The following is a 26,714-nucleotide window of genomic DNA, read 5'->3' on the forward strand; positions in this document are numbered from 1 at the left end:
GATAGGTGTCTGAACCGTTAATTGTTGAGTAGCAAACAATGCCGGTAGGAGTGGTCTTAGTGATTGAAAATCTAATCTCGTTTTGATTATGCTCCAGAGTACCCGGCTTGAATTTCAAATTTGAATTCGTTCAATCGACATAGCGGTGTCTGATCTTCTGACATGTGCAACGCTTACTACTGAGCGTTTTTTAAGATAAGAGGGAATGGTTGTGAGATTGAAAAAAAAGTATCCTTTATTTTCCTCAACGCTTTATTAATCAGTGTATTAATTCATGTATCTAAGATGGATCACTGTTTCACTTTTCCTTGAAGCATTTCCGACTCAATACAAAGTTATTGATGATAAAATTGTGTTCGTTCTTTTAGATCAGAAGTTTAAAAGAACATTAGCTGTCATTTTGTCACTAAAAATTGAATTCAATGAAAATTGTCCCATCTTCTATATTTCAGTAAGAATACCAGTATTTATTAATAATTTCAAACATCTTTTACCCTCAAAGCAGTACATGAATATGCAATTTTGGTGATTAAATAATTCTTGTCTTGCAAGCCTATAATTCTTCCTTATATATTTCTTTACACTAGACTTGGTAATCTAACGTAGTTTTATAAGGTTTCTTCTCCTTTTGTATAAAATAAATGTTTTTATGAGTCATTAATATATTTATATATTTCCGTGTCATTGAAAGATTTTGAAAACAAAATGGTTGCCATCATTTTCACAACTAATGCCCCTTTAAGTTTTATGTATTTCCTGTTGTATGATAATAAAGACATGCTTGACATACATTGGCTGTACATATGTTAACGTAATGGAAAGGGAGTTTCCAGAACAATCATCCATGCCTAACTCGCGTTACTCATTTTGTCAGATTAGTTGGTATACAATTACTTATCATTTTCTATCAGTTGACATTTGGTGGACGTAGTAGTGAACTTACTGGAGGATTATTCGCAATGCTTACATCGTACATCATAATTATATTTCCAGCCTTGGATTACTCCAAACCCCTTCGCTATTTTTCAAGTTTGATGGAATTCTTAAGCTCCTGAACAGTGACATTATGCATGGAAATTTCGAGAATCGCAAAATTGCTCTAAGAAATTGTTCTGTGGTATTTGAAACAATTACGACAAAAATGTATCCAAAATAGCGTTTCTTATCAAACGTAAAATGCGATACAATCCATTTCCCAATATATAGTTGTAGTAAGTTTCTTTGTCCAAAATTTTTCAGGACTTTTGTTCTGACGTATGAAAAAAATACTATTACAATCTATTCTATGACATATCGATGTAACATATATATGTACCGACATCTATAGCACGTAATGGTATTTCATTTTATGTAAAAGTTTTACATCTTTCAAAGTTCGGTTTGCTTAGTTAAAAACTGTCGCCGACTTACTTTAACAATTCGACCCAATCGCAGCGGAGGCTCAAACCCATTATTTCCATATTACGTATGAAAGGTGAAGATAACGAACAGTAATCAATCTCATAGCTCCTATAAGGAATATAAAATATAGAGTTGAGCAAACACTGACCTCTGGACACACCAGAGGTGGGATCAGGTGCCTAGGAGGAGTAAGCATCCCCTGTCGACCGGTCACACCCGCCGTGAGTCCTATGTCTAGATCAGGTAAAACAGAGTTATCCGTAGTCAAAATCAGTGAAGAATGCAGCTCTCAACCGGCTGAACTACCACGGAGATGCAAAAGGTTGAATTTTTTATTTCTAATTTTAGTAATTCATACTTGAGAGTAGGGTAAAAACAGACCTCTGGAAACACCAAAAGGGGATCAGATCAACAGAGTTTTAAATGAAAATATCTTGAAATCACCTCTTACCAAGCTCTTCTCATCAATTATCTTGAAAATCAAACATTTTCCTACAGAAATATTTCTTAATTCTCTTCGAGAATATCTGTTCACGCGAACAATTATCTACTTGAAATGACGTTCGTCTATACATCTTTTGGTAAAGCTGGCTGTCTCTATGTTTGTGTTAAGGTTGACCCATTTTTGCTTTGATATTTTATCTTTAATATTGGATCTTGGGAGTTTGAAGACAATCGCAGCGGCTAATATGCATGCATATATGTAAGAAGTGTTCTCCGGGATATGGCAAGAATCTTCTACTAATTAGTGACCAAACTTCATAGTCATATTGTACATCACTAGTGGATGAGATCCTTATTCGTTTTCAAATTAAAAGGTCATCGCGATATTCAATTGTGGGGAAGAGGGCATACCTTAAATATGCTTTAGTTTTGCATTAGAATATTCTCGAAAATGACCATATTTGAAACGATTATATCTTTCAGACCATTATAATTTCATTAGGAATAAGGATTTATAATTAATGAATTTAGAATAGAAAATAGAGCTGCCATAGAGTTTGTTTGTTAAGTTAACGTTTTAAATTAAAAATGTATGTTGTATTACTATACTTACAATGTAATTTCCTCCACCATTCTGTCCTACATAGAAGAGCGTGCGTTGCTTTCAGAGTGCAAAAAAAGTTCACTAAACTTATATGTCATGGTGAATTGCTATTTGTGTAAAAGTAAAGCATAAACACTAAAACAGCACCAATATACAGTGTATTGTATGTTATGCAAGTGGAAAAATACGACATCTGGGAAAAAGCAGCGTAGACACTTGACATTATACAATTAGTCACTTTTAAGGTTAGTTAGAGTGCAGGACTTAGAGACAAGTGATTAGAGGCACCAAGTTTAGTTTTATTTCATGATTGGATAATGAAACAGTGAAGATGATAAACAGTGATCAACACATACCATATTTATGTAGCAATAATCTAATTCTTATTGTATCCTTGTCTCTGATTGGTCAAATTCCAATTGAAGAACGCAGGTTATTTTTGTATAACCTGGTTTGGTATGGGGACACACCCCCTTGACAACCAGATGTCGGAACTATTTTTTTCTCTCTCTCTCTAAATTTACATCGCAGCACTGTTTTCAGCCTTCTATGGAATAGAAAGTGAACGTACATAATAAGATACTTCGGTTTGATACACATGTTGTTTTCTCGTTGTCAATATTAGCATCTACTTGTACGCAAATCACTGTTGTAAAACATCTTTCTCGGTATGTATGGTCGAATAATAGATTAAAACAAAGATATTACATTCGAATTAATGATTTGCCAAATAAGCATTACCCTGTTCATTATAAAAATACATTTCTCACTGGGGAAAAGGAAGGGGGTGCGTTGTTTCATTCCTTGATCCGTCTTTAAACAAAGCAAACACAAATTCATACGACACATTTTATCATATGATGTCAGACACATTGACATGTGGATCGCTATTTGTTACTCGCTTACATATTTTCTTGTGTCGGATTTACTATTAGCGACAACATTGCATACAAGGGTAAGTTTTCATCTAGTAAAAGTTTTCACAGAGTTGAAAGCCGTAAATTATTGCACTTTCTAATATTTGAAGATTTATTTTGGGTAGGCCTAAACAATGCATTTCCCGTATTTTCTCAATCTGTCGGAGATGAGCGACTTCAAAGTCGATCTCTATCTCTAAAGGGCAGCGAAATACGCATTGCATGGATAGTCTACACATATTTCCTATCATGATAAACTTCACTTTCGATACAATATTTTGATAAATGGCTAGGCTCCGTAGAACTAAGATAAAAGATGTCGACCTTCGGCTTCGCAGCTAGACGCTTCGTGTCGCTGTTGCTAATTAAATCATTTCGCGGCTTAGTTGACTTGTATTTTTCCGAGTTTATGTACATTTTCATAAACGAAGGTTAGCATCTTTGTCTCTTGCATTACATTATAAGGAATGACTTTAATTCTGGGGCAAGTTATACGAGTATAACCTGGTTTGGGTCAGTTTACGCTTTTTTATAATCCACTTCGCGGATTATAAAGCGTAAACTGACCCAAACCAGGTTATACTCGTATAACTTGCCCCAGAATTAAAGTCATTCCTTAAATATTCCATTATCATCTTCTTATGGTGTTTATAACTCTCAGCAGATTCAATACGCAAGAGCTTGTTCTGCGTATAATAAGTTCTTAGATCGAGACAAGCTACTGACAAACACGTTGATGTTACAGGGGTTTCAAGTCTCGTTTAAGTCAGCATTTCGCACATCTATTGTCGTTATAATAATCTAGTTTGCCAATACAATCTGTCATTGGGTCAAATACTGTCTGACGTGTTTTATACCAATTCTTAGGGCCGTTTTAGCCACACTGATTCTGACTACGGGTTACTCTGTTTACCTGATCAAAATATAGGGCTCAACGCAGGCGTGACCGGTCGATAAGGAATGCTTACTCCTCCAAGGCACTTGATCCACCTCTGGTATATCCTGATGTCCGTGTTTGCCCAACTCTCTAATTTGTATTCCTTATAGGACTTATGAGATTAATCACGGTTCGTTAGCTTCAAATTTTCATCAAACGCAGAACAAGATCTCGTGTAACGAATCAGTTGAGAGACATACAAACCATAAACAGGTGAAGATGGAATATTGCTACATAACCATAAATATCGAAACCGGCTACAGGAGCTTCCAAAAACGACCCCTAGTCTGTCATCTTTGTGTACATCTGGGTGAAGTGCCTTGTTTAAAGGTATTAGGGACACGGGGTTTAGAATGGAAACCGATGGAATACATGAAACAATAAATTAAATTCAATGGTGTCTCTATGAGGCCTTGCTAGTATGGGTACCCCTTGCTTGTCGTAAGAGGCGACTAAATGGGTCGGTCCTTCGGATGAGACCGCAAAAACGGAGGCCCAGTGTCACCGCAGGTGTGGCACGATCAAGATCCCTCCCTGCTCAAAGGCCATAAGCGCTGGGCATTGGCCTAAATTTTGCAGCCCTTCACCGGTAACGGTGACGTCTCCACTTTAGTGAAATATTCTGGAATGGGACGTTAAACAATCAATCAGTCTTCGGGTGACCAAGTAAGCATCCCCCTGTTGACCGCTCACACCCTCCGTGAGCCTTATATCTTGTTCAGGGAAACGGAGTTATCCATTGTCAAAATCAGTATATAAAGAACGGTCTACAATATAACCATTGATATGGTACACGTCGGACAGCATTCGACTTAATGAGGGGTTACATTGTATTTGCAAATAAAATAAATGAAACCCTTGTAACATCAATTTATTTGTTAATAATATGTCTCGTTATACGCAGAACATGTTCTTGCTTATCGAATTACATGTACATAATGATATCATGTAGTTGAGAAACATAAATACCATATTCCGGTGATAATGGAATACTGCCATATGAATATGGGAAGTTGACGATGGAGAAGCTGTTATCAAGTTGAGTTGTTAGTTTGCCATTTAAAGTCTATGTTCAGTAAAATATTCAAATCTGAAGCAGATGTGGAAGACTGGTGTCTTTTATTTCAAGTTCACTGGAATATATCTATTCGACATATGAATGAAAGTGAATATTGTTAATAGATGAAACGTCGTCGATGTATATAAATGTCGGGTAGTAGGCCTCGGCAAGATGCAAAGCCTTCTTTCATGAATAATCTGCAAACTGTTATGTGTGGATCGGTTTCCGACTGAATAGAAAATGAAGCCGTCTTTCATTTATTCTCGGACCATAATTAGTTCTGCGACTAATCTAAATTTCAATATCAGAGCTGTTCGGTAGCATCATCGCATCTTAAATGTTACAACAATGTCTTGTTCCGTAATCTTTGAAATCAATAAAAACCAAACACGCATACGAAAATTTCATTTCATGTTTAATTCATTAAAATCAACGGGAAGGAACCATGCCACTGATTGCGGAGTCATATATTATGTACTCTGATTGATTTCCGATGATACACGAATTTAAATGGTATTTATTGATAGCCCCCTCGAAACAATCTGCATTTATCACGGACTAAAATGAGACCTATTGCGGTTTATGTGATTGTACCATTCTTATCTCTGAATAAAGGTATGGGATTTAAATTAATTATGTTTAATAATACTATAATGCGAAATGGGGAGCTTTTAATCATAAAGGTTTTATGCTTTTCTTTACTGTGTCATATTTCTTGGTTTATTAATAAACAAAGTAAGCTTCGAAGTATAGTTTTTGGACACTTGATATAATAAATTGAGCCGATCCTAGTGAAAAAGGCCCTTATCTTATCCAACAATGTTTTTCAAAACAAAAAAAACAACTCATAATGAAAAAACGTAACGTCATATTTTGCATACTCGTAAAGAAAAAAGGTCATGATTACCAATTACGAGTTGGTTATCATCTTTGATTGACTGTAATATTTTAACGACAATCAACATTGCTCTAATATTTAGAGGGGTGTTCGCTATAGTTCACACTTTAGCACTAATATACTTAAGGACCCTTTTTGATTGATGCATAGGTTATACAAATAGACTTAGTTTGGTTGTAATATTTCTAAAACATATGGGACTTACGTACATTCTATGATGTTCAAAAGTTGAAATGTTACCCCTCCCTACATATGTATATGCCTCTACAAACATTTCCCCACTGTTTCGGACTTAATTGAGAAATAATGGGAATTAATTACTTTCCATACTGTTACTTATATGACAGAAATTAATTTTTCATTCTCATCATTTTTTTTTTAAATATAACGTTAGTTTCAAGCAAGTCTCGTTTAAATACTGGACATATGATTTCTATTATCATAGAATGAGTGTATGACTATTCAGATTTGTTTGTATATTAAATTAAATATCTTATTTCACCATTCGTTTTATTTTCTCCCCAGTTATATCACTACATTATAAGCATACGACATATGTAAGACAACTGAATACGCCATCGACGTCACAGCACGCCCCAGGGGCGTCCAACGAAGTGGAGAAAGTGGAAAAATGTGGAGAGATATGCCACTTTTCACCTACTTGCGCTCTGTTCTTCTTTAACGGAACCCATTGCGTGACTTACAGTGAGACTATGCAGTTCGATGAAGGAGGAGGTGATAGCTTGACGTATTTTACCCAAGCCACCAGCTTGTTTCGTTCCGATATCGCTGGTAATTTTCTTATGTTTCATATACATTTATGCCTATACATCTGTTGGTGAATGTTCAAGTTGGTGTAGCAGATAGAATTGCAATACCTCATAGTTTTGTGACATTGGCATTGGTAAACAACTTAGATTTGGTTATTATTTAAATCAGTTTGAATATATTTTATTGTTTTAGGATGTTTACAATGAAAGGATGGGACACTAGTTGTAAAAATCTAAACAATAAAATATGTTCAATGACTTCTATTGCATCGGTGAAGTCAAAACGATGGAAGGACTTGAAAAAAAGGCCTAAAACTTAACTTAGACACATGTTTTGATTAAAATAAAAATATTGGTGAATAGTTAATGAATTTAGGAGATAGTTGATGTTCGGCTTTTCAAATTTGGTGTTTTCAGTTGTTCGAAAATCGAGTATTAGGATCATAGGTATTGTATAGGGCATAAAATGATTCTTGAAAAATGACTTTAAAAAGTTCCAATTCAGGCGGATTCACAATATCACAAAGCTCATCGAGTACGCATGCGTGTTGAATCTAGATTTAGTGTGTTTTTCGCTTTTTATCTTAGATCAAATAAAGTCTGAATGCACGTCAAATGGATACATCTACGATCCCCTAGTTCCACTGTGTTACAAAGTCAATACTATTGGCTTAACAAAGTCTGCCGCTGAGACATCCTGCCACCAAAACAATGGTCATTTGCTGAGGATAAACACATACAGGAAACAGCTCTTGGTAGAATCCTTAAACTTGCAATCAACAGGTACAATGTTAAAACGATGTTTGTATATTGTTATAGTATTTCCCATTTGAGAAGTGTTTACTATATGTCGAGTTGTCACCCGCTTGAGGTGAAGTCAATCAAATTTCTACCTAGTATGTCTGACGCTTAGATAGAATCATTGAACTTACAAGCAACAGTTACATTTGTTTAAAAGGGGAAGGCAATCCAAAAGAGGTTTACATGATAAATGATAGGATTAATTATATGATAAAGATTTGTCATACAATCATGTTGATATACGGCCTAGATAAGCTTCAGTACTACTTTGAAAACGTTAAAAATTGAATTCCCGCTATCTATAGAGGCTGCCATGATGTGGAACTCTTTTGTATTCAAGACCACAAAAATCAATAATTTTGACGTCACACTGTCTGTTCCGGTTTTGATGAGATTCTAAGATCATCAAAGATGTACATGTGGTACATTTTACGAATAAGTTGATGCCTTCCTGTCAAGCAGTTAATTACACTATAGCTGCAGAACTGTAGCTCTATGAAAAAATATTTTGACGGAACAGAGAGCTACAGATCCACCCCTTATAAAACCTTCGATTTACGGCGCACAATAAGCTGCGCACGGTTGAGGCCTGATATCGTTTATTCTTGTGTTGTTGTCTCATAGATTTAATATAAAAAATTCTTAACATATTTCCCTACTATACTTGTGTCCAAACATACCTTCAAATATTCATAACTGGACATGCATTATGGGGCATACGACCTGAAAACTCCCAGCTTTAAATTCACACCTGATGCCGAGTGTTTGGCGATGGAACTGTCACTACTTGATATTTAACAGTCGACGTAGGACTGTCGCGGCCGGGATTCGAACCAGAGATTGGCATGCTTACTCAAAATGTAATCGATTAATAATTTATTATTTGGAGGGGTTTTGTGTAATCGATTATTAATCAATTACAGTCATTTTTCTTCTGTAATCGCTTGCAATCGATTACTCAGGAGGATGTAATTGATTACTTTAATGTTGGTTAACAGAATTCAACTATTTGTACACTCAATTGAACCTGTGTACATCCTTAGTGCTATTAAATTGTGATGAACATTCATCAACATTGATTCACTAATTCATACAGCCTTGCCAGGAACTTTAAAATCTAAATTTCCAACTTAACAAAATGACAATATTTTAGTGTAGAGTTATTGAATGTAATTGAAAAAGTAATTATAATTACACCACAAATACATGTAGATGTAATCGATTAAATTACGATTACAAGTAATGGAAAATAGCTTCGATTACAGATTAATTGATAAAAAGTAATGATTACAAACAATTACGATTAATCGATTACGATTACCTCATGTCTGATTCGAACTCCAGCCTTTCGCATGTACCTCTAGACCACCGCGGTGGTTTACGAAATCGACGAAAGAACACCAAATGTAAGTGAAATCAGCATGAGGATTATTTTTATTCACAATCTTACATTGAAAATCTCGATTAATCGACACTAAACAATAATAAAATTTGCCACTTAATTCACCCTAATGCATTTATAAACATTTTAAAGTAACTCCACCCTCCTGTGATGTCATCAGATTTTGCAAAATCAATGATTTATTTAGATTTATGTATGATACGAACATAAATTTTGTTGGAGTCTTTTCCTATAGTTATTGTAAAAAATCTTGTTAAAAATAAAAAATTTCAAAAGTCTAAGTTATAGATGAATAATCAATGATACGTTTCAAAATATTGAATCCAAGGGCAATAACTCAGTTTCTATTGATTTCTTTATCAAGTCTATTATGCGATGATTTTCTGTATTTTTTACAGACATTTTGTATATTTTTGTGAAGATACAGTTTCATGAAATTGTTATGAATGCTATTATATCGTCACAACCAGTTTGTATGGAGTTTAAGGAAAATTGCAATTTTCTGACGGTGATATAGGATTCTGTTTATGTACGTCTCACATCTTAAAAAGTGTGATGACCTATGTATTTTATTTGATAATTTGTTAGTTTTAACTTTAGTGAATGGAAATAAATACACATTTTAAACTTGTATCAGATAAAACTGCGAGTATGGAGTTACCTTAAATCAGGTTTTAATGAAAGGATGTGTCTACTTTTTGTGAATATTTACGAGGGTGTTGGAAGAGTGTTGCCATGCAATTGCTGTCTTGTGAATTATTATCAACATACGATAATGTTCAGGTGTATGGCATTATTACCCATTTTAATAAGGTAATTCAGATACCGGTATATTCTATTTGCAAATGAAGGTTAGAACTACTTAATGAAAAAAGTATGGATAAATACAGAACTTTAAAGGATATACACATGTATATGATGTGGCTCTTCAAAACGTATTCATGGTTAGTGTATGGGGGTCATTAATTGCAGAAATGTTATTGAAAACAACCCGATTAAAACAATCCCCTTTCCTTCCCCTTACATTCACTACTGTGCAACAACAAAGTGTGATTTTCAATTTACAAGGTTTAATGTTTCGAGTTGCACTAGTCCATGCTCCAGAAGACAGACAATGATACCACCAATCAATTCTTACTTGAATGGGAGTTTTTAAAAGCTTTTTTTTATTGTGTGATGTGAAAATCAACACCTAAGAGAGAGTAAAATCATTAATAGATAACTACATTGCTTAGTCATTAAAATTAATGTACGGCTACAGTCCAAAGCTCTATTTCATTCAAACGACTGTTTACCACATTCGCCATTGATGTATAAAGTTTTGTCAGCTGTTTAGCGGCTTCTGAAAAACAGGTTCAATCCTCTGGACATAGCAAGGGTTTAAAAATGCAATTAACAATACATAATGCTTATTTATTACATTACTGAATGATAAGAATAGTATCGTTTTGTGATGGAATATTTTTATCATGTCCTCTTAATAATACTTACATGTTGGTATCATATCCATTCATCTTATTTCAGGCTCTGTCTCGAAATATCGAATTGATGGTGAAAAACAAGCCGATAATACCTGGACCTTTTCTGACGGACGAGAAATAGCCACTTTTTACTGGTACCCCGGGGAACCGAAAGATGGCATCGATTCCATCGCTTTGCGGACATCATACAAAGGAAAGTGGGACGATGTACACGAAACTTTTGCCCATGGATTCATTTGTGAACGGACTCCAACCATCTTATAAAACGTCTATAATTTTCCGTAAACGCCGAAATTTAATGACGTTTAATGTCGATTATATGCCAAGTAAATGCCATGTTTAAATAAAATTAAACGTCATTTTACGTCTAATTGAGAATTTAATCATCTTATTTTACTTTAAAGACCATGGAAACTGGACATTATTAAGATCAACATAAAATCCCGGTCTGATTATGAAGTTTTCTTTCTGTTACTAATTATAAATTCTTATTGCAGACTGAAATGCTTCTGACAAAAATTAATTTTATTTACCAAAGGGATCAATTCTGTTCAATGAATAAAGAATGATATATTTTGCATTATTACTATAAATTCACGTAGCCTATAAACTCAGTTGGTAGTCATAGCTATAGCAGCTTAGGTTTGATCAAACAACACTTAATTATTAATCCCAAATTATTATACTTCTATTAATCCTAAAATATTACACTACGTGTAAAGTTAAAAAGATTTAGTTTACTTGACATTTGTCATGCAACTTTTCGACTGGTTCCTTTATCGCATACTGTTAAAGTGGTTATTTACGCTGAGGGTTAAGTACGCGTTTTTCCATGTCCAACATTACTTGTGGGGGAAATATACGGTAACTGAATATAATATATATTATATCAAATATTTATGAATATACGCCTGGGGGGATTTACGCGTGTTAAATCTCATAATTCCAAAAAGCAATAAAAAGAGAGAGTTGGACAAACACGGACCCCTGGATACACCAGAGGTTGGACAAGGTGCGTAAGAGGAGTAAACATCCCCTGTCCACCGGTCACACCAGCCGTGAGCCATATATCTTGATCAGGTAAACGGAGTGATCCATAGTCAAAACAAGATTGCTACGCGTAGCCATATATCCCCCGCCGCCGCAAAAAAGTTGAAGCACAAAAGCCCCTTAACTCCTGTAAATTTTGTAAATCTAAATTGTGGTGGGATATTATCAACTACATATTGTGACTAACAATCTTGCAAAATTTGAACAAAATCCATTGAGCGGTTTCTGAGGAGTTGCGTCCACAAAGTGTTCCTATAGTGTAGCATGTACAATTCAACAGTCCTATAACTCCTGTAAAAATTGTCGAATCAAAATGGCAGTGTAATGTGATCAACTACACATGGTGACTAACAATCCTACAAAATATTAACAAAATCCGTTGAGTGGTTTCTGAGGAGTTGCGTACACAAAGTGAAGTGGGACGGATACAGGTATTTTTGTCCCCTTCCGCGTTGCGCCGGGGAACAATCAGTGTGCTAAGAACGGTCTAACAATTGGTATGAAACACGTCAGACAGCATTTGACCCAATGATAGGTTGTATTGGCAAACTAGATCGTTATAACGACCATAGAATTTGCGAAATGCTGACTTTAAACGAGACTGTTGAAACCCCTCCACCATCAACTTGTTTGTCAGTAGCCTGCGTCGATTTAACAAGCATTCTAAGAGTATTGTATGGCAATACATAGTCCCATATCGGTCGCATAAATTACTGGACCGCAACAATATTCGAAGTTTATTATGTAGGTGATAGTAAAGGGGACATTTGATGAACCAGGATAGGAATGGTTGGGAAGCAATTACTATTCAGGTCGAAAGACTAAACCAGGAAAAAAGACAAATTATAATTAGGTTTAGGTCTTTAACCAAGTCAATGAACTGTGAAATGTAGGTGATCATGAATAATTTAGCTATATTGTTGTATTACTATGCCAAAAGTTTTAATGAGTGAAGTACTTTTATCTACACAAATAAGAAACTTGGATGTAAACTTTTAGCTGGTGTGGATGCGACTCCATTAGTTCTTATCAAATTTGTAGAAACAAACAAAAAAATGTACGAATTATCAAATGAACGTTTGCGAACACAACAAAAAGGTGCGAGAAACCTAATAATTCATAGTATTTTTCGAAGTCCAAGGCCATTACTCAGCGAAAAATCACAAAATTCAAACTTGATCTGTAACATGTTATGGCAAAACAATGTACTAAATATCAAATGAATATCTGCAAGCATAACAAAAATAATTCACGCTATTTTTCTTAGTCTAAGGGTCACAACTCAGTGAAAAATCAACGGACCGAGACGAAATTCGAATTTGATCTGTAACTTATCATGGCAAAGCAAGATACAAAATATCAAATGAATACCTGCAAAAAAGTGCGGAAAACTGATACTGTAATTAATGTGATTTCAGTCCAAGAGCCATAACTTCGTAAAAAAAAAAACAAAAACAAAAAAAACAAGAGGCCTATGGGCCTAGAATCGCTCTTCTGATACATTGTAGAACAGGCAAAAATTCTCACTACCCAAGATTCATTAATTAAAAAGGTTTTAAAGACATATCACATGATAGTGTATGAAGGGGATATCATACAGTACACTATTAGATTAGGCAATCAAAATCATTATAAAATGAAGTTACTTAACCAACGTGCATATCTGGGTAGTACATACTTCTCTTCTACATGAATTTTTTCAAGGGACATAGAGACGGTTGGGGTGCTAAATACCGAATTAACTATGCATACAATTAGAACAAGGGGATCGCATTGTATTTTGTCCTATTTTAATGCGATTACATTTCAATTGAAGTCAAATAGTATCTGAAATATTCAGATATAAACGTCAAATTCTAAAAGTAGGTCACAGTGACATACTTTTTGGTCGACACACTCTGAAGACTCAAGACCCATCAACTGACAAAGTTTGATAATTGTAAGTCAAATAGTATCTGAAATATTAAAATATAGCCGTCAAATTCCAACAGTAGGTCACGATGACCTACTTTTTAGTCAACATACTCTGAAGACTCAACATGCATCAACTGACAAAGTTTGATAATTGTAAGTCAAATACATGTAGTATCTGAAAGATTAAAATATAGCTGTCAAATTCCAAAAGTAGGTCACGGTGACCTACTTTTTGGTCAACAAACTATGAAGACTCAAGATGCTTCACCTGACAAAGTTTGATGATCCTAGCTTTCATAGTGTCCAAAATATGCATCTAAAATTGAAAATGTGAAATTTGAATGTCTGCAAAATTCAAAAAGTAGGTCACTGTGACCTACTTGTTTTAATAAATATGTTTTGAGGCCTCTAGACGCATCAACTTACAAGGTTTGATGATTCTAAACCTCTCGGTATCTGAAATAACAACCTAAAATGTATTCATAAATGATTAGCCATTTCTTGAGATATAGCCATTTTCCCAAAAAGTTGACGCACACCGCACGCCACACATATGGCCATATGATTAGCTCTTTGAGCCTTCGGCTCAGAAGAGCTTAAAATCAACGGACCAAAGCCAAATTCGATGTTGATCTGTAACAATGTACCAAATATGAAATAAATATCTGCAAGAAGAGAGAACAAGAGGCCCACAGGCCTTATCGGCCACCTGAATACTAGTGAAAAAGTATCACTACTTTCATGGGCTATGAAATCTAGAAAAAAATTCCTGTTCTGAATATCTAAGCTAAATTCTAAGCTAAATTCTAATGTTCAGCAACAGTATACATGTAAAACAAGATGTGTTCTTAAAACTTCACTCCCCTCAAAAGTGCATACACTGATGAAAGGCTTTAAAGAATAGGTGTATTAACATTAAAACATCTGCAAGTATGCATTTAGATTTTATACAGTATCAGTAAACTTACACATAAATACTGTATACTAAGTTTGGCCCTACCATGCGGTCAGAACCCTTACTCTGAGGATCATCAAATTTACAATTTTTGTAAAAGACTACCTGTTCTATCCATTTAGTTTCAATTTAGTATAAATAGCACTAAAGAAGATGTTATTCAAGTGTTTTACACATAAACACTATATAACAAGTTTGGTCCCGCCCTGGGGTCAGAATCCCTACCCCGGGGATCATGAAATTTACAATTTTGGTAGAGGTCTTCCTGCTCTATATCACTATGCATTTAGTTTTTCTAGTGGTTCTTGACAAGAAGATTTTTGAAAATTGGTCAATTTTGGGAAGTTTTTGCCCCGCCCCATGGGTGCTGGAGTCCTGAAATTTACAATTTATGTTCCCCTTGTCCCAATGATGCTTTATACCAAATTTGAAAATAATTGGACGGGTAGTTATCAAGAAGTTAAAAATGTTCAATTGTTAACGCACGACGGACGACGACGGACGAAAACCAATTGCAAAACCAACAGTGCGGAAAACCGATTTGCAGGATTGACGGATAGAGCGCAAACCTAAACTCTCCTTTGTCGGTAGGGGACTAAAACTGACCATACGTAGAACAAGCTCTTGCGTATCGAATCAGTTGAGAGATATAAACACCATATGCAGATGATAACGGAATATTGCTACATAAATATGGGGAGTTGACGATGGAGAAGCTGAAATCATCACTGTACTGCGATCGGAAACGCAGCATGAAAACAGTTATTTAAAAAAAAATTAAGATGATCATAGCGTCTGTGAAGCTGCAAGATTTACTGCTCTTCCAGAATGGTTATCTCGTAAACGCCGTATTTGGTCGTGGAATTGTTAGAAGCACATTTGGGCCAATGACAATCGGATCTCTCTAACCGGAAAGACTCGGACGTGGAGCGGCGTAAATATTGTATCAAATCGTTGCATTTATGCGCTGGAAGCGCGTCTGTGGATTAAGTTAAAAGGCCAGAACCGTATCCCTGTATAATGTGTTATTTCTAAGATTAATTTTCACAACAGATTCAGTTTGGGTATCATTAGTCAGATACATAAACTCTTGTGTGGAAATCGATAGTGGTAGAGTATCTTAGCTATGTATGTTTGTTTTAACCGCTTCATATCGTCGTAACGTAAGACTGTGACGTCATAGCTACATTGGTTTACAAACAGAGGAAATTCGAACCAATATCGGTATATCTTTTGAGGAGATCGTAGAATTTTGCACTAAAATCATTTATTTAGACTTTTGTTTCAAAGACAAGCACTTGGAAACACTTTGCAGTTTATATGGGGCATTGTGTTTCGGTTCTGCCAACAGGCTACGACAAGAGCGTAATATTCTAGTGTTTACCATACGGTACGACAAGAGCGTAATATTCCAGTGTCTACCATGGATATTTCAGCAAAAAAAAGATTGCAGCACTCGTCAATTACAATTGTAGTGAGCCCCCTGTCATTCTTGATTCAAGATCAAGTAATGTTTTTTGTGCGAAAGGGGGATAAAAGCATGCACCTTTATGTATTATAGGCACGGGTCTAAAGATATACCAACGCTAATTTTGCTGAAGAAAAAACCTAAACAATTCAACCTCACCTACCTCCTAATACAATACCATGTGTAACAGGTTTCTCGGTCCCTTAAAGTAATAACAGGAACACCTGTTTGGGTTCTCGACAAGACTTTTATTCAGGAGTTACCAATGCACGAATTGTCCAATGATGAAACGCTATAACAACAATGTTTAACAATTTTAAGTAATATGCTATATAAACATGAATACTATAATTTCACATAAATACTGATGTACAACCAATATATGATTATAGCATTACATGGGTGATCTATATCAAGGGAGTTAACTCTATACCTGTATACATCACATATTAAATCTCCCAAGTCCTATAGACTTTAACTTCATCATAAAACTTTACAATAATTATCATTATAATATGTATTAACATTATTAATTATTGAATTAAATAAAAACCATATGGTGAGCATACCATTCTATGGGAATAGGCTCGAGTGAACAATATTTACAGATGACACCAAACTGGTCCGATCTATAAATTAATTATGATATCTACAATATCTTGTAAGTCATAAAACATACTTTTACTTTAAAATAATATCACAGTGAGACGAATCATATACATTACTATCACAGATATTTACATTATCTAAGTCTCACTCTCACTGATCATTTATTCCAGGAATGTGGCAACAAAAGGAATTTTATGTAAAATTACAGATTTAACATTTAGTAAAGGAATTATAGAATAGTTTAGCATTAGTAATAAATTATTAACTTACCATTCAAGAGAAAAAATGTCGGTCTATGTCTAATTGTCAAAATATGTCTTATCTACTGAAATCAACTCTCTTCTTCAAAACTGAATAAAGACTGACCACAAAGAACAGAACTCTTGGAGGGAAAATCTCCAAGACCAATCCAATGACATAAGACAACCTAAACCACCAATGAAATTAAAAGACACAAGGGACATTTGGCCAACATAATTATATACCCCAGGCCATTACACTGGGAAAGTGACCAAATTCTTATGCTTGACTGCAGCATGTTTAAATTACATTACCTTGCCTAAGCATTTTATTCAATGAACCGATTCTTTATACATATACCCATCATATCATACAATATACATGTATAATATGAGTCTGTCACATTCTCCCCCTGGTGCGAGAATGGCGTCCGCGCCATTCCAGTTGAGAATGTAACTGAAAATACGTACATCTGAAAATGGCGTAAATAAAATAAATATTTATATACAGTACCTGTACAGTACCTGTAATGATGCTTATGAGAGCTGTGGATGCTTCTTTGTCCATTGCTTGGAAAGTTCCGCTGGCTATCAGATTTTGTAGATATGCGGCTTTCTGCATCCATTCAGGTTTGTGTGCTACTTGCTGACTCATGACAAAGTCCTCTGTCCACTTCGGCTTCATCCGTCTTCTGCTTGATACTCTTGTATGTGGTTGTGGAGTGTTTGGAGAGGTAGGAACGGGGTCTGAATCCTCAGCCTCAGACTGGTGGTCCTCAGTTACTGGATCATTGGGATCAAGTTCTTCTAGGACTGTATCAGTTGAGCTGTCTTCCTTTTCTGACTCTGGACCTTGGACATCATCATCAGGTATATCGCTGATGGTCGTAGGAGCGTCCTCCTTTTCTTGGTCCTGTTGAGTCGTGGTACCGGTACCTAAAAGAAAAATTCATCATCAGTATCCTCATCCTCTGTGGATGGAATTGACTGAATGCTTGTATCCAGCTTCCTGATCCTACTTTTTGGTGCTGGAGTTGGTACAGGTGAAGGAATCTTAGTTCCAATGGGAAGAAGTAGATTCCGATGTAAAGTTTTACATCTACCTTCACCATCTTCTCTCTTTACCTTGTACACTGGTATTTCCATGTTGGGTTGTTCCTTAATAATGTAGGGATAATTCTCCCAACGGTCCGCAATCTTATGCTTTCCTTCAAAAGAAACAACTTTAACAAGCACTCTATCACCAACCTCCAAAGCAACTCCTCTTGTTCTTAGGTCATAGTTTGACTTCTGTCGAATCTGGCTGTTTTTGATGGCAGTATTTGCAATCTCATATGCTTTTGTTAATCTCTGTCTAAGGTTGTCTACATATGCTGACGTATCCCTTGCCTTCTCGCCATTGTCCAGTCCAAACACCATGTCAATGGGTAAATTGGGCTCCCGACCAAATATCAAGGAAAAGGGGAATAACCCGTTGTTTCATGTTTGGTGGCATTGTATGCATGTACAAGTGGACCTATGTAGGCTTTCCAGTTAGACTTCTGGTCTTGCTACAGAGTCCCAAGCATTGAAATAAGTGTCCTATTGAATCGCTCTGTAATACCGTTGCCCATTGGATGGCACGGGGTTCTCCTGGATTTAGAAATTCCTGTTAATGAACAAAGTTCTTGAATAAGTTTACTTGAAAAATTAGTTCCTTGGTCAGAATGAATTTTCTTAGGAAGTCCATAAGGGATGATAAAATGATTAAATAAGGCATCGGCAGTTGTCCTGGCAGTCTGGTTCTTGGTTGGAACTGCTACAGCAAATTTAGTGAAATGATCTGTAATAACAAGAATGTTCTGAATTCCACCTTTTGATGGCCCCAGAGTCAAAAAGTCCATGCATACAAGCTCCAGGGGTTGAGATGTGGTGATGCTTACCATGGAGGCACGTTGATTGTCTGGAGTCTTGAACTTCAAACATCTCTCGCATCGGTCTATCCATATGGCAATATCATTCCTCATTCTAGGCCAATAAAACCTGTCCATCACTAAAGATATAGTTCTGTCTCTTCCTGGGTGTCCCATTCTATTGTGAAGATGGTCTAAAATCACATGTACAATATCATTTGGAACAACCTCTTGGTGATGTTCAGTCCCATTCTCTGTTGATGTAACTCTTGTGAGCAAGTCATTCACAACTCTGAGTTTCCTGAAGTTCTGGTGTAGAATCTTATCAAACTCGTCGTTGAGAGTATCTTTCTGAGGTTTGCTCCTTTCATTACATGCTCAATCCAGGTTGAGATCTTGCTATCCTGCTGTTGTATCTCATGAAGATCCAATCGCTGGAATGGTGTAGAATCTGTTGTGGATGGCTGAATCTGATGGCATGATGTAAGTTGTACCGGCAATGTTTCAATCAGTGGATAACCCTGCTCTAGGTTACAAATAGCCTTGACTGTGTCACTGTTTATGGTCTCCGGCAGTCTAGACAAAGCATCTGTGTTAGTCTTGCCAGGCTTGTATGAAATGGTGAATTGATATGCAGATAAAGCTGAAACCCACTTATGACCAGTGGCATCAAGCTTAGCAGAGGTGAGTATATATGTAAGCGGATTATTGTCTGTGTACACCGAGAAAGTTTTTCAGATTATTTCTCATCACACGCATTGTATTTCATTTCTGTGAATGGACTTATTCTTCTGAATATGAAAATGATGAATTACTGGAAACAAAATAAGTAAAAATGTAATTGGGAATACAAAATATTAAAAGACCATTCATAGTGCGTAGTGTGTACTGCATTCCTGAAATGGGACTAAATATCATATTAAAGGGAACCGCATCTCGTGTGTCTATTTTTCCCCTTTAATATATTCATTCATTTGTATTTTCATATTCTATTATTATTATATTTATTCAGTATACCTTCCTTTTCAATGCAGGGGGGTCCCTTCTTATAGGGAATTTCATACCATGAATTGAAAAACAACAAATCTATGACAGAAGAACTTTATCTGTTTATACAGACTGCTAAACTGCAAATCAGTAAATGTGATTAATTTCAGTCTATCTACTTAACATTCATTGGCGGATCTCGACGGGGGGAGGGGGTTGCAAGGGCTGTAATCCCCCTTTTGATTTTGAATTTTGAAGGGGAGAGAGAGAGAGAGAGTTTATTTATGCGAGGAAAATGACTTTCAATCGCCCACATCTCTCCAACAAGAAGACAGCGCTTGGAAACAGAAGTGGTCAGTCGTAGATTGATCATGAGATGATGCCAAGTGGAAGCATCCGAATGCTTGTCGGAATTCAATAAAGATATTTTCCAACCTGCAGAAATTATAATTCTTCATCGGCTGAACCTTACCCGTTACCAACTGCAAAGCAGAAAGGTCCTTTTAATTTCAACACGTACTTGTACAGATGTACTTACGTTCCACAATTAGAGACTTCCTGGAATGGCATTAATAAATGATTACCCCCAATATGAAACTGAACATTAATTATCTAACAGAGATCCATTCACATGCATCCGAGAAGAATCAAATGAACTCTTTTAGGGAAAATGTCAACTTGAATGATCAATGCCTGATCAAAATTTAATTTTAAATATTTATGGGGGAGGGGTTCAAAACTCCTGCAAGTTTATGCAATCCGACATCGATTTTCATGAACACTGATTACATGTATATATTATTTTCAACATCATCAAATTTTGTTTTAAGGGGGGGGGGGGGGTTGATGAAGACTAAGTGAATTAAGTTTTTTGTCAGACATTGAACATTTATCAATGAACATTGTAAATACGTTTTTCATCTTAAATTATTTTTTAAAGTATGTTTTAATCGGTAACTAACTTATAAAACTGCATGCATACGATAAAATAAGTACACTGTACAAAACATATATCATGGTATCAACAACATTCATCAAATCCTCAGGTTCACCCTATTTGAAAATCAAGATCCACGCCTGATATTATGGTCGAGATCAATCAAATGATATTTCAACACTTCTGGGGGGAGGGGGTAAAAAAAATTTTTTTTGTTTTTTGTTTTGTTTTTTGTTACAACAATGACATTTTTCAAAATAAACAGCATAGATAATACAATATACGCATTTATTTAAGAAAATATTGAACATGCGATACATTTAAATTACATTTTCTTTTGTTTTTCTTTCCACCAAACACCTAGAATAATTTATGTAACAACTTCCTTTTTATCTTTGTTTTCTATATTTTCATATTCAGAAAAATATGTCCATTCACAAAAAAACGATGCGTTTGATGAAAAAATAAACTAAAAAAGTTAGATTTTTGTGCGATTTACTAACGTAAGGCATTTCATCCCTCTTGGGCCTCTAACTGTTTTACGAAATGAAGTGACGCATGCGCTGAAGTCATTGTTTATCATGGAGGCGAATTTGATAGCGAAAGGGTGTAGTGTTTGAAATGACGACGATTATCGTTGCTTTAGTGTGGAATTGAATGGTTTCAATTGTATTCCCTTGCGGCAAAATCATTCATGAATTGATTTATGTAAGTTTACGAACGATTCACATCAAATGTAAGCTGAAATAAATTCAAACCGAAGCGCGACTGATTTCCCACATACTTTATGAAGGCTTGGACAGAAACGAGGGGGATAGGAAAGACCGAATATGAATAACCCCCTCGTTTCCACAGAAACTAGGGGTGGGTTTAATACAATATTTTTCATACATAAGAATTACTACCATAACCAGTCAGTTTCCCCTCACAAAAATTCCCAAACTTTGCCAAAGAAATTAAAGTTAAAGCTTTATTTCAACTTTACGAATACCGTCTTGATAAGGAAAATATTGGACAATAACAGGATGTTTTCGTCATTTAATGAAGAGATTTTAGGATTTAAAAATATTTGTTTTTATTTCTTTGATCATTGTTGTGTAATGCCGATTTTATGATGAGTGTGCCATGTTGTATAATAAATTTGAAGCATTGTGTGAAAAGGCCATATTGTTACAGATATCAATAGTTATATAAACATGCGATCTAATTAAAATCAGCTTAGCGATAGTAGATGAGCGGCGTAAATCATAGGATTAAATTTTAATTATATTGGATGTTGTTTCACAAAATTAATAAAGAAAAGATAAAATAAATATACTGAAAAAGACTTGAATTATAATTTAACCCCTTTCAAATTTTATATCTAATGAATACCCCCCCCCCCCCTCCGAAAACAACATTGTAAGAGATAAAATAATTTTTTCAACAATTTCCCCCAAACATAACCTTTTTAAATCGACCCCTTTTATTCGAATTAGATATTTTAAAGATATTTGAATTTAGGACAATTAAAATCAATTGATAGATTATCATTCCCGCCCGCCCCTAAAAAAAGGTCTGCCCCATTTTTTTTTTTATTTTTGCAAAAATTACGATTTCAAACAAACTTCCTTCCAAGTGACATGAGCATTTCAAAAACAAAGGCGACCCAACGAAACCTGAAAACTACCGTCCAACGAAACCTGAAAACTACCGTCCAATGAAACCTGAAAACTACCGTCCAAAGAAACCTGAAAACTACCGTCCAATAACACTGTTAAGTTGTCTTGGTAAGCTTTTCACTTCTATTTTACCAATATGGTAATGTTTAACAAAAAGAAACTTTATTGTGCTTTTATCGATTTTAAACAGGCATTTGACACTGTTTGGAGAAATGGGTTGTGGTATAAATTGTTAAAAAACGGAATTGATGACAAGTGTTTTACATATATAAAAACATGTATGATGGCGTTAAGTCTATGATATCCATTAATGGCCAGTCGTCTGAATTTTTTAACTGTAAGATTGGGGTTCGTCAGGGTGAAAATTTATCTCCTCTTTTGTTCTCGCTTTATATCAATGACTTAGAAGAATTTCTTTCTAGTAAAAACGTGCTTGGACTCTCCAATAATTCAAGTATACCAAACACTGACGAAAACCAATGTCTACTTTATTTAAAACTTTTTATTTTATTCTATGCCGATGATGCAGTGATTATATCAGAGTCTGCAGTGGGATTACAACATGCTCTTAACGAGTTTCATCCATATTGTATTCAGTGGAAATTACATATCAACGTCGATAAGACAAAAATTATGCATGGTTTTTTCCAAAGGTCGACCTCCAAATAATACATTTTACTTTAATAACAAAGTTATTGAAATTGTGAAAGAGTTCAAATATTTGGGTATAATTTTTTCCAGATCAGGATCGTTTAACAAGGCAAAAAAACATTTATGTGAGCAAGCCCAAAAAGCCATGTATGGGGTTATACGAAACATTAGACAATATAATCTATCAGTTGAATGTCAACTTGATTTGTTCGATAAAGTTGTTGCACCTGTACTTTTGTATGGTTGTGAGATTTGGGGGTTCGAAAATCTTGACATTATTGAGCGTATGCACTTAAAATTTTCAAAATATATTTTCAACTTAAAAAGTAGTACTCCAAATTATATGGTCTATGGAGAAACTGGCCGCTTTCCTTTATATGTAACAGTGTATACAAGAATGATTTCTTACTGGGGAAGGTTATTTTTAAATCCAGAAAGTAAGATTGTGTGTAGTTTGTATAAGTATGTACATGATCTATTCTGTAGAGAAAGTTATAAGAATTCTTGGTTATCTTGTATTAAAATTATTTTTAATCTTTGTGGACACTCCAATATATGGAATGAACAAGCATTTCTTAATACAAACTGGTTAAAAATTACTGTTGAACGACGTCTTAAAGATCAGTATATACAGAAATGGCAAAGTGATATACGGGAGTCATCTAAGGGTGAAACGTATGGCATTTTCAAAAGTGAATTTGGGTTTGAAAAATACTTAAATACTTTACCTAAAAAACTTCGAACAATATTTATTAAATTTAGAACTTCAAATCACCAACTCCCAGTAGAGACTGGAAGATGGTGTGGCACTCCTAAAGACGAAAGAACTTGCCATATCTGTAATACGGGTCAGATAGCTGACGAATACCATTTTATCCTTGAATGTAAGTTTTTTTTAATGTTATAGAAGAAAGTATCTGTGTAGAAAATATTGTCACAAACCTTACTTTTTCAAATTTTCAGAGTTAATGTCAACTTCAGACCCTAATGTACTTATCAAATTGTGTAGTTTTATATCTAAAATATATGACCAATTCTGTCATCCTTAACTCATTTTATGTATCTAAAACAACTCCCTGCTTTTTTCACGTGTACCTTGCATATAATATATTCTATTTGTAAATATTGTATATATTGTACCTCATGTACCATAATATGGTGTGAGTGAATAAAGTAAACTGTAACTGTAAACTGCAAATTCTATGGTCGTTATAACGATCTAGTTCGTCAATACAACCTATCATTGGGCCCAATGCTGTCTGACGTGTTTCATACCAATTGTTAGGCCGTTCTTGGCACACTGATTTTGACTACGGATAACTCCGTTTACCTGATCAGGATATAGGGCTCACGGCGGATGTGACCGGTCGACAGGGGATGCTTACTCCTCTTAGGCACCTGATCCCACCTCTGTTGTATCAATGGGTCCGTGTTTGCCCAATTGCTTATAGGAGTTATGAGATTGATCACTGTTCGTTATCTTCGCCTTTTATGAATGAATGATTAAGGTCACACAGAATGTTGGTTTTATACCAAGGATTCTTTGAATGTTAAATTGATTAATACTTTATGTGATGCCTTTTGTCATTATTTTTTTTCTCGGGAAATAAAAAAAATAAAATAAAATCCTCCCACCCGCCCCATATTTTTTGTGACCCCGGGTGATAATCTACTAATTAAGTTGAATTGGCCTTAGTTCTACTCCTGGTGTAATATACATTTATGTATCGCATCAAATTTAAAAGCGAACAAGTCTGGTGTGTATAAAAGGTTTGCCTCATTTGGGAAGAATTTATGTGAAAATTTGTACCTGCGGATTAGTGTTGAATCCAAAGAGCTACAGCGGGAAAGAAAGATTGAAGCAGAACCAATGAAAACTAACAATGAAAGGTCCCTATTTTTCAGATTTTATTTTCATCTCGAAATACTACGGTGGTATATTTAGGACATGCAAATATTTTTTACTTCTTATTTGGGAAAGATTATGTCGTTCGCTCGAGATATTATCTCGTTCGCACGAGATAATATCTCGTTCGCACGACTTATTATTTCATTCGCACGAAATTATTTCATTCGCATGAGATAATTATCTCGTTCGCACGACATAATATCTCATTCGCACGACTTATTATCTCGTTCGCACGAGATAATTATCTCGTTCGCACGACTTATTATCTCGTGCGAACGACATAGTCTAGACTCGTTTTAGTTACCATGGTGTTAGCTGCAGAACTGTAGCTCTTTGAAAAAAGTATTGTTAACAGCTTCCGAGGTGTATGTATATTCCTGTTTTGTTGGCTTCCAAAGTATTAAATACAGAAAATATGTTGTTTTGTGTGAAATAATCGTATAAGGGGCATAAACTATAACCAATCAATAGGTCAATCATGATGTTCACCACGAAAGTGCAATTGAATTCATGCACATCTTTTATGCAGAGAATGAATAATTTTAAGGATAATTCAAGTTGCAGAATTTACTCTCATGACCTTTGGTTTTTAACTTTGACGCCACCACCCTCGCTCAAAGAAATCAAAGAACATATTTTTGATAGATATTTAAATGTGTACATGTAGTTCATTTCTTTTATTTTGCAACGGTCCTTTTGTTTTCGAAGAAATAACTAGTTAATTCCATTTACACAAAAACTACTATTAGAGGCTTTTCCCTCAATCATAGTATCTCGTGCGAACGAGATATTATCTCGTGCGAACGAGATCTTATGTCGTGCGAACGAAATATTATCTCGTGCAAACAAGATAATAAGTCATTCGAACGAGATATTATGTCGAGCGAACGAGATAATAAGTCGTGTGAACGAGATAATATCTCGTTCGAACGACATAATATTTTCTAACATAAGAAGGGAAAGAAATATTTGTCCTAAATATACAACCGTAAAATACGAATTGTGTATCTGTTGCGATACTTCATCACTTTATCATGAATAAGTGAATATAACGAACACTAATCAATCTCATAATTCCTATGTAACCAGAAAGACAAATACTATCAGTCTGAGGGATAAGTTTATTAAAACTATTAAGTGAAAACCTGAAATAAAATGAATAATTAGAAATACGTTTAAATATGACAATGAATATCACAATTACATATAGTTAACATTATCATGAATAATTACCAAACACCGGTACATATATTTCCTCAATATGAAAATTAAATGCTGTGCAGCTATTCAATTACATCTGTTCCCTTCAAGGGTAGCGCCGAGAGTGCGGGCCCTGGGTTAGTAAAAGCGGGAAAGTGAGTGAGTATTAGAAACCGGTTAAACAAGTATAGGGAAGTCCAGTGGTCAGTTATAAACACACACACACGTGGTCTGTCACACCTGAGCGCAGAAATAAAAACATATTTACACTTATGCAACAATGAGTAATAAATGATTAATGATAATTTATTTACAGAGGTTACACCTCCTTTTGAATTGGGAAAAATTAGCGACATTTCCTCAAATTGGGAAAATCATTTATAGTAAATTAAAACAGTAAAAATGCATAAAATATTCAAATATAAGGAACAACATATTTTTTTGTTTGAGGTTTATTTCAGATTTGATTTAAAATCATAAATAAATTTTTAATATTAGATATGAATGGGAAATCACACCTTATATGA

The 26,714-nt window shown here is 35.0% G+C and overlaps 1 protein-coding gene across 1 annotated transcript; it reads left to right on the plus strand.

Moving 5' to 3' along the window:
• The first annotated feature begins 5,875 nt into the window (after positions 1 to 5,875).
• On the plus strand, positions 5,876 to 11,174 carry LOC125680941 (uncharacterized). The gene is made up of 4 exons (XM_048920775.2): positions 5,876 to 5,978; positions 6,787 to 7,053; positions 7,620 to 7,814; positions 10,759 to 11,174. Exons 1-4 carry the CDS (start codon positions 5,927 to 5,929, stop codon positions 10,977 to 10,979), a joined length of 735 nt encoding a protein of 244 aa, XP_048776732.2. The 5' UTR covers positions 5,876 to 5,926; the 3' UTR covers positions 10,980 to 11,174.
• The last annotated feature ends 15,540 nt before the right edge of the window (positions 11,175 to 26,714 follow it).

Source organism: Ostrea edulis, chromosome 2 (genome assembly GCF_947568905.1).
Source record: "Ostrea edulis chromosome 2, xbOstEdul1.1, whole genome shotgun sequence".
NCBI lineage: Eukaryota > Metazoa > Mollusca > Bivalvia > Ostreida > Ostreidae > Ostrea > Ostrea edulis.

What these genes read in the sequence shown, in the direction of transcription:
- LOC125680941 (XM_048920775.2), top strand. Translation starts at nt 5,927, where the DNA reads ATGAGACCTATTGCGGTTTATGTGATTGTACCATTCTTATCTCTGAAT. An exon ending in ATTCTTATCTCTGAATAAAG is followed by an intron (nt 5,979 to 6,786) that starts GTATGGGATTTA and finishes TTTTCTCCCCAG; the next exon opens with TTATATCACTACATTATAAG. An exon ending in GTTTCGTTCCGATATCGCTG is followed by an intron (nt 7,054 to 7,619) that starts GTAATTTTCTTA and finishes TTTTTATCTTAG; the next exon opens with ATCAAATAAAGTCTGAATGC.